Source organism: Theropithecus gelada, chromosome 8 (assembly GCF_003255815.1).
Source record: "Theropithecus gelada isolate Dixy chromosome 8, Tgel_1.0, whole genome shotgun sequence".
NCBI classification, from domain to species: Eukaryota; Metazoa; Chordata; class Mammalia; order Primates; family Cercopithecidae; genus Theropithecus; species Theropithecus gelada.
This window is the reverse complement of record NC_037676.1, coordinates 101950411-101967231: the sequence shown is the minus strand read 5'-3', so window position 1 is coordinate 101967231 and position 16821 is coordinate 101950411. Positions and strand designations below refer to the sequence as shown.

Below are 16821 nucleotides of genomic sequence, written 5' to 3'. Positions count from 1 at the left end.
TCCTTTTATCCCCAGCCAAGAACAAATAAAGGTGTTTCTTAATAAAACTTACAGAGAATTTAAAGGACAACATTTTGGAAAGTCCTATCATACTACATTTATTTGTGTCTATCTATGAAACTGATGTTATTAAAGCTGCCAAGCAGCCTCTGTCAGAGGCCAAAGTTGTGATTGGTTTTGGCTATGCTCATGGCTTCAAGTGTAATCCCCTGCAATAAGAGGTCATTATTAGAACACTCACCTCTTGACCACTGGACATATAAAAGGCAAGCTACAAGCTTATTGCGTTTCATACATTTTTCTATATTTACTTTGAGAAAATATATTTTCTATATTTACTTTTTGATCTATAGTTTAAATGGCTAATTTTTTCTTTTTCTTATGTAGCCACAAAAGCAAAATTAGTCCATGAAGCCCCTATAAAGCCTGCAAGTTAAATTGTGAAGGAACCTAGATCCATTAAACATCATAATAATTCAATGTGAGGACAGCAAAAATCAACCAAGAAACCAGTTCCAAATTGCTCTGGATGCAAGGTAAGTGCCACCATCTCCCTGTGGATATCCAGGCATTTGGCTAATTCTACAGGCAGTTTCACATGCTCTATGATTCTGCACCTACACTGCACCTCATAAGATGTGATGGGAAGGGCAAGAGATTTCCTGGTTTGAAACCCCAGGTCTGCAGCCCATAGGAACAGGAAAAGGAAGGGATTAAATTGGCTGCTGGAATATTTGACCATCAATGTCCACTGGCTCTTACTTTTAGAACCAAGTCTTTCATATCTTGTTAGAAGGAAGTGTATTCTTTATACTTAATGATGCTAACCAGCAGATAATATGTGAAATATCAATTCAATGAATTCCTTTTAATTCATATTCTGTACTGCTCTGTGTTGTCCTTGATCTCTTTCTTATTAAAATTTGGTGTTTCATATTAAATTCTAATGTGGGTTTCAGGTATTTTATTGGCCAACATTTGATTAAAATTCAGCACAAGTAAGCACAAGGTGCTATTCAGTGAAAAAAAAAAAAAAAAAATGCAGTCACATGTCCAAGTCACATATCCAACTTAATCCCAATTGTAAACCTCTCTTCTGCTCTAAGCAAAGTTGGGTTTTGTAACATTAAAGCTAATCACTGCCTTTAAATGATTCCCCCCATTTTCACTTGTTTTAAGTAAATGTTGATGATTACAATGGGAGTCACAAAGGCCAGGGCACTAATCTTTTCCTCATGTCTAAAATGAAAGTTTCCCTTTTAATACTAATAATCACTGAAGTCCCAACTTATGTTTGAATAATGTTTCATATTTCCATGTAATTTCATAAATATCATCTCACTTGAAACTCAGATTTTGCCGGGCGCGGTGGCTCAAGCCTGTAATCCCAGCACTTTGGGAGGCCGAGACGGGCGGATCACAAGGTCAGGAGATCGAGACCATCCTGGCTAACACGGTGAAACCCCGTCTCTACTAAAAAATACAAAAAACTAGCCGGGCGCGGTGGCGGGCGCCTGTAGTCCCAGCTACTCGGGAGGCTGAGGCAGGAGAATGGCGTGAACCCGGGAGGCGGAGCTTGCAGTGAGCTGAGATCCGGCCACTCCACTCCAGCCTGGGCGGCAGAGCGAGACTCTGTCTCAAAAAAAAAAAAAAAAAAAAAAAAAAAAGAAACTCAGATTTAACCAATAATCGACTAAGAGCAGATATTATTAAACAATTTTAGAGATTAGAAAACTAAAGCACCAAGAAATTTAGCTATTTGCATCAAATAGCTCTGGTATTAGAACCAAGGCTAAAAGTCAAGATTTCTGATTTCTGTTCTAATACCCTTCCTCATATAATATTATTTCCCTCAGCTGGTTGTGCCATTTCTTATTTAACCTTCTCATCACCTTTCTCTCTGAGTGATACACTAGAATGCCTCTCATTTAAGAGGTCTACTAACTTGCTAATTCCTGTCAAAGTAATAATTTTATTTCTTATTATTAGCCAGCAAGCAATGTTCCCAGCAGCTAAATTTCCAGATAAATGTTCAGAGTGTGATCATTATGACAGTAAAGTCACAGGTTAATTCCAAGCCTTTCCAGGCATATTAACAAAACCTTTAATTCTAAAGAGGCATATAATTCAATCTTTTTCTTAAAGTCACAACAACTAAATGAAATCAAGGTATGATTTATGAGGTGTAAGAAGCCATTTTATGATTTTTCAACTGTTCGTTTACTCAAATGTCTTTGGCACATTTCTACAGTCCTATTCATGAAAGGATAAAAAAAAAACAAAAACCCTCAATTACTGTAACTGAAAATTTTCAAACCGCAATAGCTAGAATTACATTGAAATGATGTGCATTTTTTTTGCCATTTACAACCACTACTTTAAAAAAACACTTAAAGATATTAACAGTGATGACAAAAGCAACAATATTTATTAATAGTCATTGAGCCTTGTGCCATACACTTAGCTAAGAACTTCGCATACATTTTAAAATCCCAATGGCAACCCTAAGAGGCTGCTACCAGTATTAATCTCATATCATAGATAAGGAAACTGAGGCATAAAGAGGCTAAATAACTTGCCTAAGGTCACACAGCTGTAAGGAGTAGAATCAGGATTAAAACTTAGTACTGAGAGGTCTAATCCTGAGCTCTCATAGGACTCCATATTTCAAGTTTGACTCTTCATTGGACCTTTGGCATTTATAAAACTTCAAATGCAGAAACTGTTCCATATTAGATAACCTATCTTAAGCATTACAGTATCCTACATAGAAGTGTGTTATGACCTACTTTTTCAGTGTGATACATTCCAATAAACTTTAACTTCTGTATTTTAGTCTAGTTGCTGTTTGAAAAGTTACAATCAGGTAAATAAGTTGCAAGATGGCAGAAGTAACTGTTTTTAGTTGGTTTCTTTGTTAGGTCCTAGCACACATTAATGGGTAACAAGATATTGCACTAATGAGTTAGTTAAATTCCCTCAGAGTTGTTCAGCCCCTTCACAATTGACCAGATGGCACAGTCATTTCTTCAAAAACAAACAAAAAAGCCCCAAACAAACAAGAAGAAAAATGACTTTTTGAGGCTGCCTTGGGCTGCATAGTCAAGATATGAGGCAATTTCAAATCTGGACTCCATTATCTTAAACAAAACAAATACCAATTTTTAAATATTTATAAACACAACTAATACGATTATGTTAAAAACAACTACATACATCTTTATTTAAATGAGAACTGCCAATAATACAGCTGCTATGTATAAAGGTGCTGGCAGAAGATCTCATTTCTGTTAGAGGTTGCTCCAGGTGGGAAGGACATGGAAAAGCCCATTGCCACATTAGTCTAATATTTTTAAAAAGAAGTTAACTCAAAGACTTATTATCTACTTGGAAAATCATTTGAAGTAGATTATTAATATTAATATTCATAAAAATTCAAGTTGATAATTTAGTCTTTAAATAATGTTTTTAAATTAAGGATGAAAAGCATATTGCTATGTATAGCTTAAAAATTTAGTCAGCATAATTTAGGATCAGTAAATTACATAGAATGTGAATTATACCCTATTAATAGGGCTTTCAAAATTATAAGTAATTGTCATAATTTTAATTTTGCTTTAGCTTTGTAAAACAGATGTAGATATAGGTATAGATTCCACTTATTTATCCTGGGAAGTATCTCAAATAGTTTTTAAAATATATATGTTTAAAGTCATCTCTTGTTCACAGAGTACTGGTTCCAAGACCTCCTGTGGATACCACACTCTGCAGATACTCCAGTCCCTGATATAAAATGACCTGGTATTTGCATTATAGCCTATTTATATCCTACTATACACTTTAAATTATCTCTAGAATACTTATAATACCTAATACAATATAAGTGCTATGTAAATAGTTGTTATGCTGTATTGTTTAGAGGATAGTAAGAAAAAAAGGCTGTACATGTCTCGTAAATATGCAATTTTGTTTGGAATACTTTTGATCTATGGTTGGCTGAATTCACAGATGTGGAACCCATGACTACTGAGGGCCAGTTTTATACAGTAATCCCCTGCTCTTATCCGGTTTCAATTACCTGCAATTACCTATGGTCTGAAAATATATTTTGAGAGAGAAAGAGAGACCACATTCACATAACTTTTATTACAGTATATTGTTGTAATTGTATTATTTTGTTGTCAATCTCTCACAGTGCCAAATGGATAAATTAAACTTCATCATAGTTATGTAATTATAGGAAAAAATAGTATTTATAAAGGTCAGTACTATCCACAATTTGAGGCCCCATTGGGGATCTTGGAACATGTTCCCTATGAATAAGGGACATTACTACATAGTATACACATATATTTATACATATATATTTTAAAATTATATGTATCAGTCACATGTTCTGTGAAAGGCAGGTTGACAAGAAGGGCAATGAATCTCACAGCATTTTCCCCTTCTAACTTGATTTGATAGTATATGAAAGGAAAGCCCTAAGGAATGCAGAGAGAGAACACCATTGCTGCCCTCTGAGTGTGTGCTTATTGGTGACACGGGAAGAATCAAGTTAATGCTGACAACTCCTTGGGAGCAGTAATTACTGATTAGGATATATGTAGCTGATCTGTGCTTAAGATGTAAAGATACAAAAGTATCACTTTTAGAGGAAATCCCCTATTAAGTTTCCCAGAAAACCAAGTCCTGGCTAATGGACTAGAAAACATTATTATTAGTTTTAAATGGCAGGATTTCTGGTGCCAGCCTAGACTGGAATAACCTCACTGCAGCCTAACTCTCATGCTGCTTACAAATAAAAACCTTGTAAAAGACACAAAAAGCAAATAAATACTTGAGAATTCTGAAAAGTAAATCGGAACAATGCAGATTAGGGAGGAAAGTCCAACTTGTGGCTATAACTTACGTGGTGATGAATTTCCCAGTTCGTGTTGTTGTGTGTCTTCTTTTATATTTGACTTGAGAGTGAGCCCTATATTGTGGTGCACAGTGAAGGTAAGGACACATCCAAAGCTCCAACAGAAACATTGTCTGGAAATTAAGGCCCCTGTGGTTTCAAGAGTGTAGGGGAAATCTTGTTGCTTTTTCTTTTCTTTTTTTTTTTTTCTCTCTCTCTCCTGGCTTTGCACTGAGGGTGGACCCAATATCCAATGTGTGTGTGTGTGTGTGTGTGTGTGTGTGTGTGTGTGTGTGTGTTGAGGGGAGTGTTACAGTGGTGGCAGTGACACAGGCATTTAAGACTTTAAGCAGCTGTTACAACTGTATTTCATGAGGTAAAGGTAAACACACCTGAAATGAATTGAAATGTAAGTTCTTAACAGAGAAATACAAACTACAAAAAAGAACCAAATGGAAATTTTAGAAGTGAAAAATTTAATAGAAGTGATCCAATCTGAAGAGTGGGGAAAAAAAAAGAAAAAAAATGAGTCTTAGAGATTTGTAGGACAATATTAAAAAGCTTAACACTTGAATTCCAAAAGGAGAAGAGAAAGAGATTGGTGCAGAAAGACTATTTGAAGAAATAAGGGCCAAAAGTTCTCAAATTTGGTAGACAAAACCAAAACAATATACCCATAAATTTACAGTCAAGAAGATCAGAGAATTCCACACGGGATAGAATCAAAGAAACCAAGCCCAGACACACAATAATCAACCTACAGAAAACTAAAGATAAGCAGGTGTCTTGAAAACAGCTAGAGAAAAACAACACATTACAAATACGGAAAAAATAATTGGAATGAACACGGATTCCTCATCAGAAACCACAGGGGATAGAAGAACATGAAATACTATCTCTAAAGTGCTAGAAGAAATGTCAACCCAGAATTTTACATCCAGCAAAAATATCCTTTAGGAATGAGAAAAAAAAAAAAAAGATACTCGCAGATGAAGGAAAACAGTGTTTATTGCTAGCAGCTCTGCTCTAAAAGAAATTCAAAAGGAGGTTCCTAATGCTGAGGAAAAATGTACCAGAGGGAAACTTTGAGCTCTGGGGATAAGGGAATAGCAATGAACATGGTAAATGGCTGGGAATATAAAAGACCACTTTCCCCCTCTTCAGTTCTTTAAAATATGTAAGATTATTGAAACAAAGATCAAAATCTTATCTGGTAGGGTTTTGAATATATAGATGTAATATTTATGACAATTATAACATAAATAGAAGACAGTAAAGGAACCTATGTAGTTGTAAAGCTCTCCCATCTTCCTTTAAGTGATCAAATATTACCTCTAAATAGAGTGTGAATGATTAGACATGCATACTGAAAACCCCAGAGCAACGACCAAAATATATTGCAAAGAAATATAGCCAAAAGGCAAATTAATAAATTAAAATATTTAAAAATATTCTGAATTGCAGCTAGAGCTGAATATACAACTAATAAAAAAATCAGTAACTTTAAAGATGTATCCAAACAGTTTTTCTTAAACCATTGCATACAACTGCTACTAGCTTTTCTAAATTGCTTCTCTGGGAGTTAAATAAAGGTCATAGGCTTTATTTAACTAATTTAAGTGTTTCACAACCCTCCATGGCATGAAGATCTTTATTCTGCTAAACCTTCATAATTAATCATAATAAGTATGGTTATCACATGAAGCTAGGTGCCTGAAGGTAGAAACTGAGTCTTATTACTGGTTTCTCAGAGTCTTGCACATATCTGACAAGCAGCAGGTGCTCACATTCAGTGAATGAATGAATATTTCCAAAATATGTCTGGTGTATAAATGAAAGCACAATAGGAATAAAAGGTTCTTCTGAAGTAATAAGTCAAGCTGATTGTGTAAGACAGGAGGGAAGATGTAATTTTAAAAGCCAGATTGATTAAAGTAGTCACCTTGGTATATCACACTGTATTCCTATAACACTCAAAGGATTTTCAATATTCACTTTTGGGCTCTTCATCATAGTTGCCTGAATATGTCAAATTAAACCAAATGGGTTCATAATTTAATGTCAAAACTATTTCCATCTTTCTAGAATCACCTAGAGCCATGCTTTAACAATGAATAATGCCCAGGATCAAGTGACATTCTAAGACACTTATGAATTTCAGAATAAAAATCTCTTGAGATGACCAGGGTCATCTGTGTAGGTCCCTTGTGCATGAATTTTTTTGTGATATTCATACAAATTAATAAGATAAATAAATTATTAATTAAATAAAACCTTTGACATATACTCTTCTTATATTTATATAAGAACTATGATTTTACCTTTTTTGAAAAAATTATTAAACCTTTTTTTTTTTTTTTTTTTTTGGAGATGGAGTCTCGCTCTCTCACCCAGGCTGGAGTGCAATGGCATGATCTCGGCTCACTGCAACCTCTGCCTCCTAGGTTCAAGTGATTCTTCCACCTCAGCCTCCCAAGTAGCTGGTATTACAGGCATTCACCATCATGCCCAACTAATTTTTATATTTTTGTAGAAACGGGGTTTAACCATGTTTGCCAGGCTGGTAACTCCTGACTTCAGGTGATCTGCCTGCCTCGGCCTCACAATGTGCTGGAATTACAGGTATGAGCCACCACGCCCAGCCATTAAATCTTTTTAAAGAGTAAAACAAAATCCTTTTTCTTTTTCCTCCGTATGATTTACATATAAAGGAACACGAGCACCTATAATAATGGTTTATGACGTGTATAGAAAACAATAAACAATGACAAGCCATATTGTGCTAGGATTTTTTTAAAAATAATCAAATGTTATTGTCCTCTCAAAACAAAACCCAGAAAACCAATATCTCTATAACAACCTCATAGGTATTTTTGAAATGTGACAATGGGGCAATTATTGAGATGCCCATTATATTAGGCTATTTTTGCATTACTATAAAAGAATACCTGAGACGGTGATTTACAAAGAAAAAAGATATATTTGGATTATGGTTCTGCAGGCTGTACAAGCATGGCATTAACATCTGCTTGGCTTCTGGTCAGGCCTCAGAAAGGTATGATCAGGGCAGAAGGCAAAGGGGAAAGCCAGTATATCACATGGGGAGAGAGGGAGCAAGGTAGCGGGGAGGTGCCACATTCTTTAAACAACTATATATTTCATGAACTCAGAGCAAGAACTCACTTATCACTAAAAGGATGGTACTAAGCCATTCGTGAGGAATCTGCCCCCATAATCCAAATACCACCCAGCAGGCCTTATCTCCAACACTGAGAGTCATATTTCAAGATGAGATTTGGAGGGGATAAACATCCAAACCAAATCATACAATCATACATATATGCTAAAATGGCTATTGGCTGGTTGACACTTGAGTTACCTTATAGAAAAGAATACATTATTTTGTGTTTGAGACAGGATCTCACTCTGTCATCCAGGCTGCAGTACGTTGGTGCAATCACGACTTATTGCAGCCTCAACCTCCCAGGCTCAGGTGATTCTCCCATCTCAGCCTCCCCGATAGCTCAGACTACAGATGCACACCACTGCAACTGGCTAAGTTTTTGTAAATTTTGTAGAGATGGGGTCTCACTATGTTGTCTAGGCTAGTCTTGGACTCCTGAGCTCAAGTGATCCACCCACTTTGGCCTCCCAAAGTGCTGAGATTACAAATGTGAGACAGTATGCCCAGCCAAAAAGAATTTTAATATCCAGAGGAAAAGTATGAACACTGTGGAAACACATGACATGTTACTTCTTTCACTTTTAACTTATGATGCCTTTAACTTTTCCTGGACATTTCTTAGAACATTAGCTTCATGGTAGTATCTCTTTAGTCCCTCCAATTTAAAGACATTGCAATGACTCCTTCACTTTATAATGCAGAAATGGAGCTAGCCACCCCCAACTTACTGCTCCCTCTGCTTCCCTCCCCATGAATGTTAGCATTATAGCCATTTCTATTTTTCTCTTTTTTCTTATCCATAAGGTTACTATCTCAGGGCTTCCAAAAACACTGGTTATGGAACAGTGCTTTTTTCAGGAAAGAAAGTGCTACATAAAGGGTTTCTGGATAACCAAATTGGTAATGGGACTTAGACAATTCATTCAAGTGGACACATATAAAACACATTTCCAGATCGGTTTTTGAAATAATTTCATTAACATTTAATAAAACTTATGTATTTAAAACTCGGCATAATTAGTGCTCCACTAGAATATCAAAGGAAATCTGCATCTTCAAAACAAGTCAAAATAAATTTCTACCTGATATTGTAGAGCCTTACAGATATCAACTCCCTGAAGCCAAAGCCAAATTACAGAATTCCAAATTACAGAATGATGAAACTTCAGAACTGGAATGGATTTTGTTGATATCTATTATAATCATCACATTTTACAGATAAGAAAACAGAAAGTCAAAGAAGTAAACTGCCTAAGATCACTTTACTAATTGATGGCAGGGCCATGAATAAAAATCTCAGGTTTTCTGCCTCCTAGTTAAGTATTCTTTCCACTATATGATATTGACAGCTAAAATAGTACCAGCACACATTTATGAGGGCCTAGGCCTGCTGGCTCAATGCTAAGTACTTTAGAATTATTCATGAATTATCTCTTTTCATTTTCATAAGTGCGTAATGATATAGGTATACATATAAGTGACAGAATTGGAACCCAGGTTTTCCATACCTGAGTACTGTGTAATCACAGCATGGACCCAGTTAACATACAAATTCACCAGTTAAAACTTAAGAGAGGAATCATTTGCATGGTAAGTGGGACAATGCAGGCTGACTGCAAGAACCTCCAATTCACATCCTTCTTTTCAGGGGACCCACAGAGGTTGAGAGTCTAGACTCAGGAGTCCAACACTTCTTAGCTTTGAATTGTAGCTCTGTTTACTGCTAGGTCTGTGTCCTTGGGGAAGTTACTTAACTTCTCTAAGGCTTAGTTTCCTAATCTCTAAGAATAGAACATTTCCCATAGAGTTGTCATTAGGATGAAATAAGATAACGCATTAAAGCAGTTAGTACAATGCCTGGCACAGGGTGATCACTCAATAAATGCTAGCTGAATTTTATTTTTAGTCATTGTATTTTAATTACTTGCCTCCTTTTGGGTCTTCTGAAAAAAATTTCCCTAGATCACTAAGTTCACTTTTAAGAAATATTATCATGCATATTGATAACTTTTGATTATTACTAACCAAGAGTCATACTATTGAGATAATATAAATGTCCAAGTAGATGCATTCTGTGTAGGGAAAGGCATCCATGAGAATATTATGCAGAAAATGCTCCTTAGAAGGTATGTGAGTCTTCTTCCTCCTACATTTACCCCCAACCCCTATATTAAATCTGGCCCATGACCACCACTCTAGCTTCATGTACCAAGATTAGGTTCCATGTCAGTTTACATACAAGGTTTTTTCCCCCCTTTAAGCAAGAAGTGCTGTATTATTTTAACCTAGGAATTGATTATAATCCAAAAGTCTATCTTTGGTATGAGCTCTTATAACTTTGCTGAATACAGACTTAGATGAAACTGTATAAACACATGATTTGGGAGTATATCAATAAAACAGATTTAAGCCAGTCTGCTCTTACAATTTCGGAAAGTGGAAACAAGTCCATCACTGGCAGTTCTTTTCTATTACTGTGGACCCTGGCTTGCCTCAGTTTAATAGTTTCAAAGGTTGAGGTTACATACAGAGTATCCTTAGGTTGGGCTGGAAGTAAGCAAAATGAGGCTTCTGTGATCTCTGCATATCTACAAATTTAGGAAGAGGTCATAGCTGTTCCTCTCAGCCCCTTTCCCCCTCCTACTTTCCTCTGCCTCCCCCAATGTTTTTAGCACAGGTCACCCACCTATAGAGCGACTGTAGCTGAGTGAACTTAATGAAGGGCTGAGAATTAAGAATTCATCTCCTAATCCTGCACTTAAATTTTGGCTAATGCCAAGCAGACTTGCAAGCAGGTATCAGGTATACAGGCATGAGTTCTTGAATCACATAACATGTCCCACTATACCAGCATCTCCCACATTTTCAGTGCCGCTGAAGTATCTTTTATATCAAAGACATCCAGTAAATGAGAACATGTTTGAGAAAGAGAGGCAGTTGTTGCTGGTAAGGGTTTAACAAATGGCTCTTGGAGTAGGAGAGCTGATATGATTGAATTTGCAAGCATCTGTGGCATAAATACTTTCACCATGGCCAATTTAAGCTACTAGTGGTTTAACAACTGTCTTGCAAAGTTCTTGAGTCTAACAATCAGCTCTTTTGACCCATTATGAGCTGCACAGGAGAGAGGGACAGCAAGCAGCCCAGGGGTTACTCCTCAGCAACTGGCTAGTTACCCCTTTCTTAAAGCAGGGGACTTGCACTAAACCCTGGCCTAGAGCTCCTTTGATGCTATTTCCTCAGGCTGAATCCTGATTCCCACACCTGCCATCTACCTTCCGGGATCCTGCCATGCAAAACAGTCCTTCTTAATGGCAAGAACGAACAAACCTGAATTCCAGATTAGATTCATTGTCCAAATGCCTCACTGCTGGCTTCCACCTATTGGATGGGACCAGCTGAAAGCAATAAAATGCCTGACCTATACCTGAGCTTGCTAGAGGGCCTCTTTGAATACTGAATCTTAGGTGACCCAGTTACTCTCTCCAGTTTTTTTTTTTTGGCCAAATCTCCAAATCTACATTAACTGAGGGAAAAGGTATATTGTCACCTTGCTTGACTCCACTGGCCCTTGTTACTTAATAGCTTGTATGTCTTACATCTGAACCCTGCTCACTTTCCTAGTCTCAACAGGCAAAAAGCTTCGGAAATTTCATATAATTATTATAATTAGAATAAGGAAGGGATGGGTTGGGCAGCAAGAGCGAATTAGCCAACATCAATATACTTTCTGTAGATGTACAAAAATCTTTAAATAATCTTTATTAATAAACCTTCTCAATTACATTTAATATAACGCTATTGCATCAAAAGAATACCAAAAACAAACTTCATCTTCTAAGGCTTTTCTTTTTTAATCTGAATAGAAGTATTAACATGGAAAGTATACCTATGGGCCATTAATATGAAACCGAGCTATGCTTTCCAAACACTGGAAATCGTTAAGCATCTCTATAGTCAAGAGAATCCCTGTTTCATTCAGTTCCCAGAAAAAAAAATGACATTCAGAGGCATAGTAAGAATACTAAGGCTAAACCTCAATACATTTCAAATATTTAAACAGGATTCAGCTGTGGAACATGAACTTTACATATTCTGTAGAGAAAAGACTTTTGTCTGTCAGCTGTTTCTGTTTAATCAATCTGGAAACTATGGGAGTACAACTTATTAGATAGTAATTATTAGCACTTCAGTAAGTTTGAAGGTTCTTACCTGTACATTTGTAATCAGAGGCCACCCCTTTAAGCACAGCATCAAAAATGGATACTTCCACTCGCTGCTTTCTGTGGTGACAACTCAGAAGCAAGGAAGGCTGGGACACAATAAAGTACAGAAAAGGTTCTAGCTGTAAGTCACCAGTTCCTCTTCGACCAGGCTGCCGAACAATAGTTATACCAAGTGCTTGTCTAGCAGATGACCTTGTGGATGCATGAATACTTTCAAGAGAGAGGACCCCTATTTTTTTCCCTGAAGGAAAAGAAATGCTGCTCCTTAAGAGATCTTCTGCTGTCACTGTGGAAATACATGCCTGGTTGGGCTTAGCAACATCTGAATCAACTTCTGGGAGATTTAATGAACTCTTGTCTGTTTTTTCATTATCCTTCTGTTCTTGTGATTTCGATTTGGATAAGGCCATACAGGAATAGGTCATTAGTGAGATTCTACTTGCAGTAATAAATATGTCAAAGGGAATAAAATTTAGATTTTTTACAATTGATGACTGGCGTGAGGGACGGGCAATGCGATGCTGGCTGGCACCACTGTGCTGCTCTATTTGCACTATTCTGATTTTAACACTGTCACTGCCAATTCCACTATCCTGAGCACCACTGTACCGAGATGAGGTTTCAGCCATGCCTCCATCAAATGTATCCACTTTTTTCTGTTCTTGTTTAGAGATCTGTAAGAAAAAAGTAATAAAACATTTCAAACTAGTTACATGCCAATTGTCATATAAAAAATGTTATATAAACATGTTGTCAAAAAGAAAATTTTTAAAATGAGTCTAGTATAACTTAAAACAGTAATCAGAAAAATAGAATAGGTGCCCATTTCCTACACCAGACCCCCAAAATCACCTTAAAATGCCAAGGAAATACTTGAGAAAAAGCATCTAATGTTCATTTCCATCATTAAAATACATTTTTGAATGTCAGATCTTCTTTCTTTGGATTACTACAGAATAGCATATATCTTTTAAAATGTCTCTTTAAAGAATTATTTTAATACATATTTTTATAGTGATTTCCCAAGCAATACAATAAACTGTCTCCAAAATCATGATTACTGGTGGTTGAAATTATATTTTATGTAGAAGTAGTTTCTACTATATTCCTTACCTTTCTTATAAAACTGATTTATAGGTTTTTAGACAGTAAGAAAGGGAAAAATCAGTAGTCCTAAATTATGAAGGACAAAGAAAAGTACACTAAAATAAATGCATGCCATTTCAAAAGATGTTTATTTTCTCCTACTACAATAGGACTTAAAACAAGGACAAATATAAGTGATAAAGTAAAATCAAGTCAGTAAGTAATTAAAACCCTTGAGGGTGGATTTTTCCTTTGTGCAATAAAGGCTACTAGTTCTCAAAATTTTCCACCAATGAGTCCCTAAGTAGAGAACAAAGAGCAACTTGGTGGCAGCAGCAGTTATAATCACTTGGCTCCAAGACCATCAGTTCCTCTTTCTTAGACTGCCTGACCATCAGTCTGCAACTTGCTATTCTGCACCTAGATATTTTACTTGCTTTTTCAACAGAATTATTAAGGTAACCATAAAAAAATCCGTAAGAATAAAAAAACTACCTCACCCCATCTTATCTCCAAACATAACCAATAGTAGTATTTCATGGCTCTTCCTTTCAGTCTTTTTTACCTACCTATGCACAGGTTCCCTTCACCTGTATCCCTTTGTGGTTATAATGATACCATAGGGACAAACTGATAACTCAAATTTTGACATGCTAATGTACTCTTCATAAATACAATTTTTAAAAGCTACATAATACTTCATTTAGTGTTAGGAACAATTTGTTCTACCATTCACATATAACTGTATATTCAAGCTTTCAATTAGTGCTGACAAACACCTAGTAATATTTTCTCAGGACAGACAGGCTCCTAGAAGTGAAATTATTAGGTCAGATACAGTTATTCACACTTGTAATCCTAGCACTTTCGGAGGCTGATGTGGGAAGACTGCTTGAGTCCAGGGGTTCAAGACCAGCCTGGGCAACATGATAAAACGCTATCGCTACAAAAACATATGAAGAATTAGCTAGGCCTGATGGTGTGCCCCTATGGTCCCAGCTACTTAGGAAGCTGATGGCTTGAGCCTGGGAGGTGGAGGTTGCAGTGAACTGTGATCATGCCATGGCACTCCAGCTTGGGTGACAGAGTGAGACCCTATTTCAAAGACAAAAACAAAAAAAAAAAAAAATTTTTTTTAAAGTGGAGGCTGGGTGCAGTGGCTCACACCTGTAATCCCAGCACGTTGGGAGGCCGAGGCAGGTGGATCACGAGGTCAGGAGATCGAGACCATCCTGGCTAACATGGTGAAACTCCGTCTCTACTAAAAATACAAAAAATTAGCCAGGCGTGGTGGCAGGCGCCTGTAATCCCAGCTACTTGGGAGGCTAAGGCAGAAGAATGGTGTGAATCCAGGAGGCAGAGCATGCAGTGAGCCGAGATCCCACCAGAGCACTCCAGCCTAAGTGACAGAGCGAGACTCCATCTCAAAAAAAAAAAAAAAAATGGAATTATTAGGCAAATGGTTTGAAAAAGTTAAAAGTTACTATTGTCCAACACCTATCCAAAAAGGCTGCACTCAGTTACATTACTATCAGCAATAAAAAAATGTCTCCCAAAGTACTGGGTAACTGGGTATTGCTTATTATTATTATTACTATTTTTAAAGACAGAATCTTGTTCTGTTGCCCAGGCTGGAATGCAGTGGCGTGATCATAGCTCACTGAAACCTACAACCCCTCAGTGGTGGCTCAAGCAATCCTCCCATTTCTGAGGAGCTAGGATTACAGGCATGCACCACCATTCCTGGCTTATTTTTACATTTTTTGTAGAAATGAGGTCTCATAGTGTAGCCCAACTTGGTCCAAACTCCTGGCCTCAAGCAATCCTCCTGTCTCAGCCTCCCAAAGCTGCTTATTATTTTAAAAACTCCTTAATTTGATTGGTAAAAAAATATATATTTATATATAAGAAATAATATATATGCAATAACTTATATATGTAAGAACTGATAAATAATCCAAGAAAGTGAGGTAATCCTCATTAAAAAAGGACTTGTTTCTGTCCTTTGAAGACACCATATTCTTTCAAACCATGCAGTTTATACTGTGCTCTTTCCCTTCCTGGAGCGCCCCTCTGAGCTTGCTGTAGCTGGTGAACATTTAGTTATCCATCACGATAAATGACATTTGTCCGAGAACTGTTCTCTCACTCTTTTCCTTCTTGGTGATCTTAGTCGTTCACTTATACTTCTATTATATGGTATATTTTACTAAAATGTTTTGTGGTAACAGTATCAGACAGCATTAAGACAATATATAGGCTTTGAAGTCACACAGATGTGGGATCAAGTCCAACACTCTCTAACTGTATGACTCTGAACAAATTACAAATCTCTCTAAGGCTATATAATATCATTTGTAAAATGAGGATAATAACTCCTACCTCAGAGTTACTACGATGACTGAATTAACAGCACAGTGCCTGCCTTACAGTAAATACCCAATAATGAGCAGCTGTTACGTGTTTGTCTCTTTTACCAGGTGAAGAACTGTTAGAGGGAATGTAGTATACAATTCCGCTTCTATATATCACTAAGGAGCAGGACAGTGCCTAGCACAATGAAGAGAATCCATGAATGTTGGATATGTTTATCTTTGATACAACATTAAATGAAAAAATTGCCCAGCAGACTAGAGTTACATGATTGTTACGATATAAATAAACGCAGATGGAGAATTCTCAATACTGTACTCCTCAAGGTCTTTCCCAGACATATTTATTCATAGTGTCTTTCCTGATCTGCATTCTCTACCTCGTGGGCTGATCATACTTCAAAGAATCCTCTCTATCTCTTCTGTCTTTGTCCTCACATTGGGACATTAATATCTAACTCATAGGGTTGCTGCAGCATAAAATTAATTAACATATTGAACAAACACAGTAGGCACTCTAAAAAGGGTAAGTTAAAAAATTTATCTTCTTTGTGAAGACTTCAGCAACGCTTCCAGGTGGTGCTAGTCTTTCCCACTTCTATGCTTTTATGACAAACTAATATTATAGTACTTTTCACACTATATTCTGTCTCAGGGATTGTGAGCAATTGAAGAAAAATAAAATACCGTTGAGTTCATTTATTATTTGCCAGACACTGTTAGCACATTATATAAGCTAACATTATAATTATTTGAGGAGGAGTACTATTATCCCCATTTTACAGCTGAGAAAATTGAGGTTTATAGAGATTGATCAATAGTTCCAAGGTCAGACAGCTAGTAGGATTTGGGTAAGAGGAAACATCATGTTAGTATTCCTAGAACATACTTTAGTGCTTATCACATAATAAAACTTAATAATTGTGTGCTGACTGAATAAATGAATGAACATATTTAAAAATTCAGTAAGATAAAAATAAAGATAATTGTTATCAAAATAGCAGTTTAATGTTAGTTATCCTTATTATGAAAATTTCAAATAGACCTCCA

At 36.4% G+C, this 16821-nt stretch overlaps 1 protein-coding gene across 1 annotated transcript in view; it reads right to left on the bottom strand.

The window, feature by feature from the left end:
• Window positions 1–16821, bottom strand: part of VPS13B (vacuolar protein sorting 13 homolog B) — an 858817-nt gene that overhangs the window by 229513 nt on the left and 612483 nt on the right. The window contains exon 32 of the mRNA XM_025394335.1: window positions 12300–12987. Coding sequence (XP_025250120.1) covers window positions 12300–12987 — 688 coding nt within the window. The remainder of the gene's footprint in view (window positions 1–12299; window positions 12988–16821) is intronic.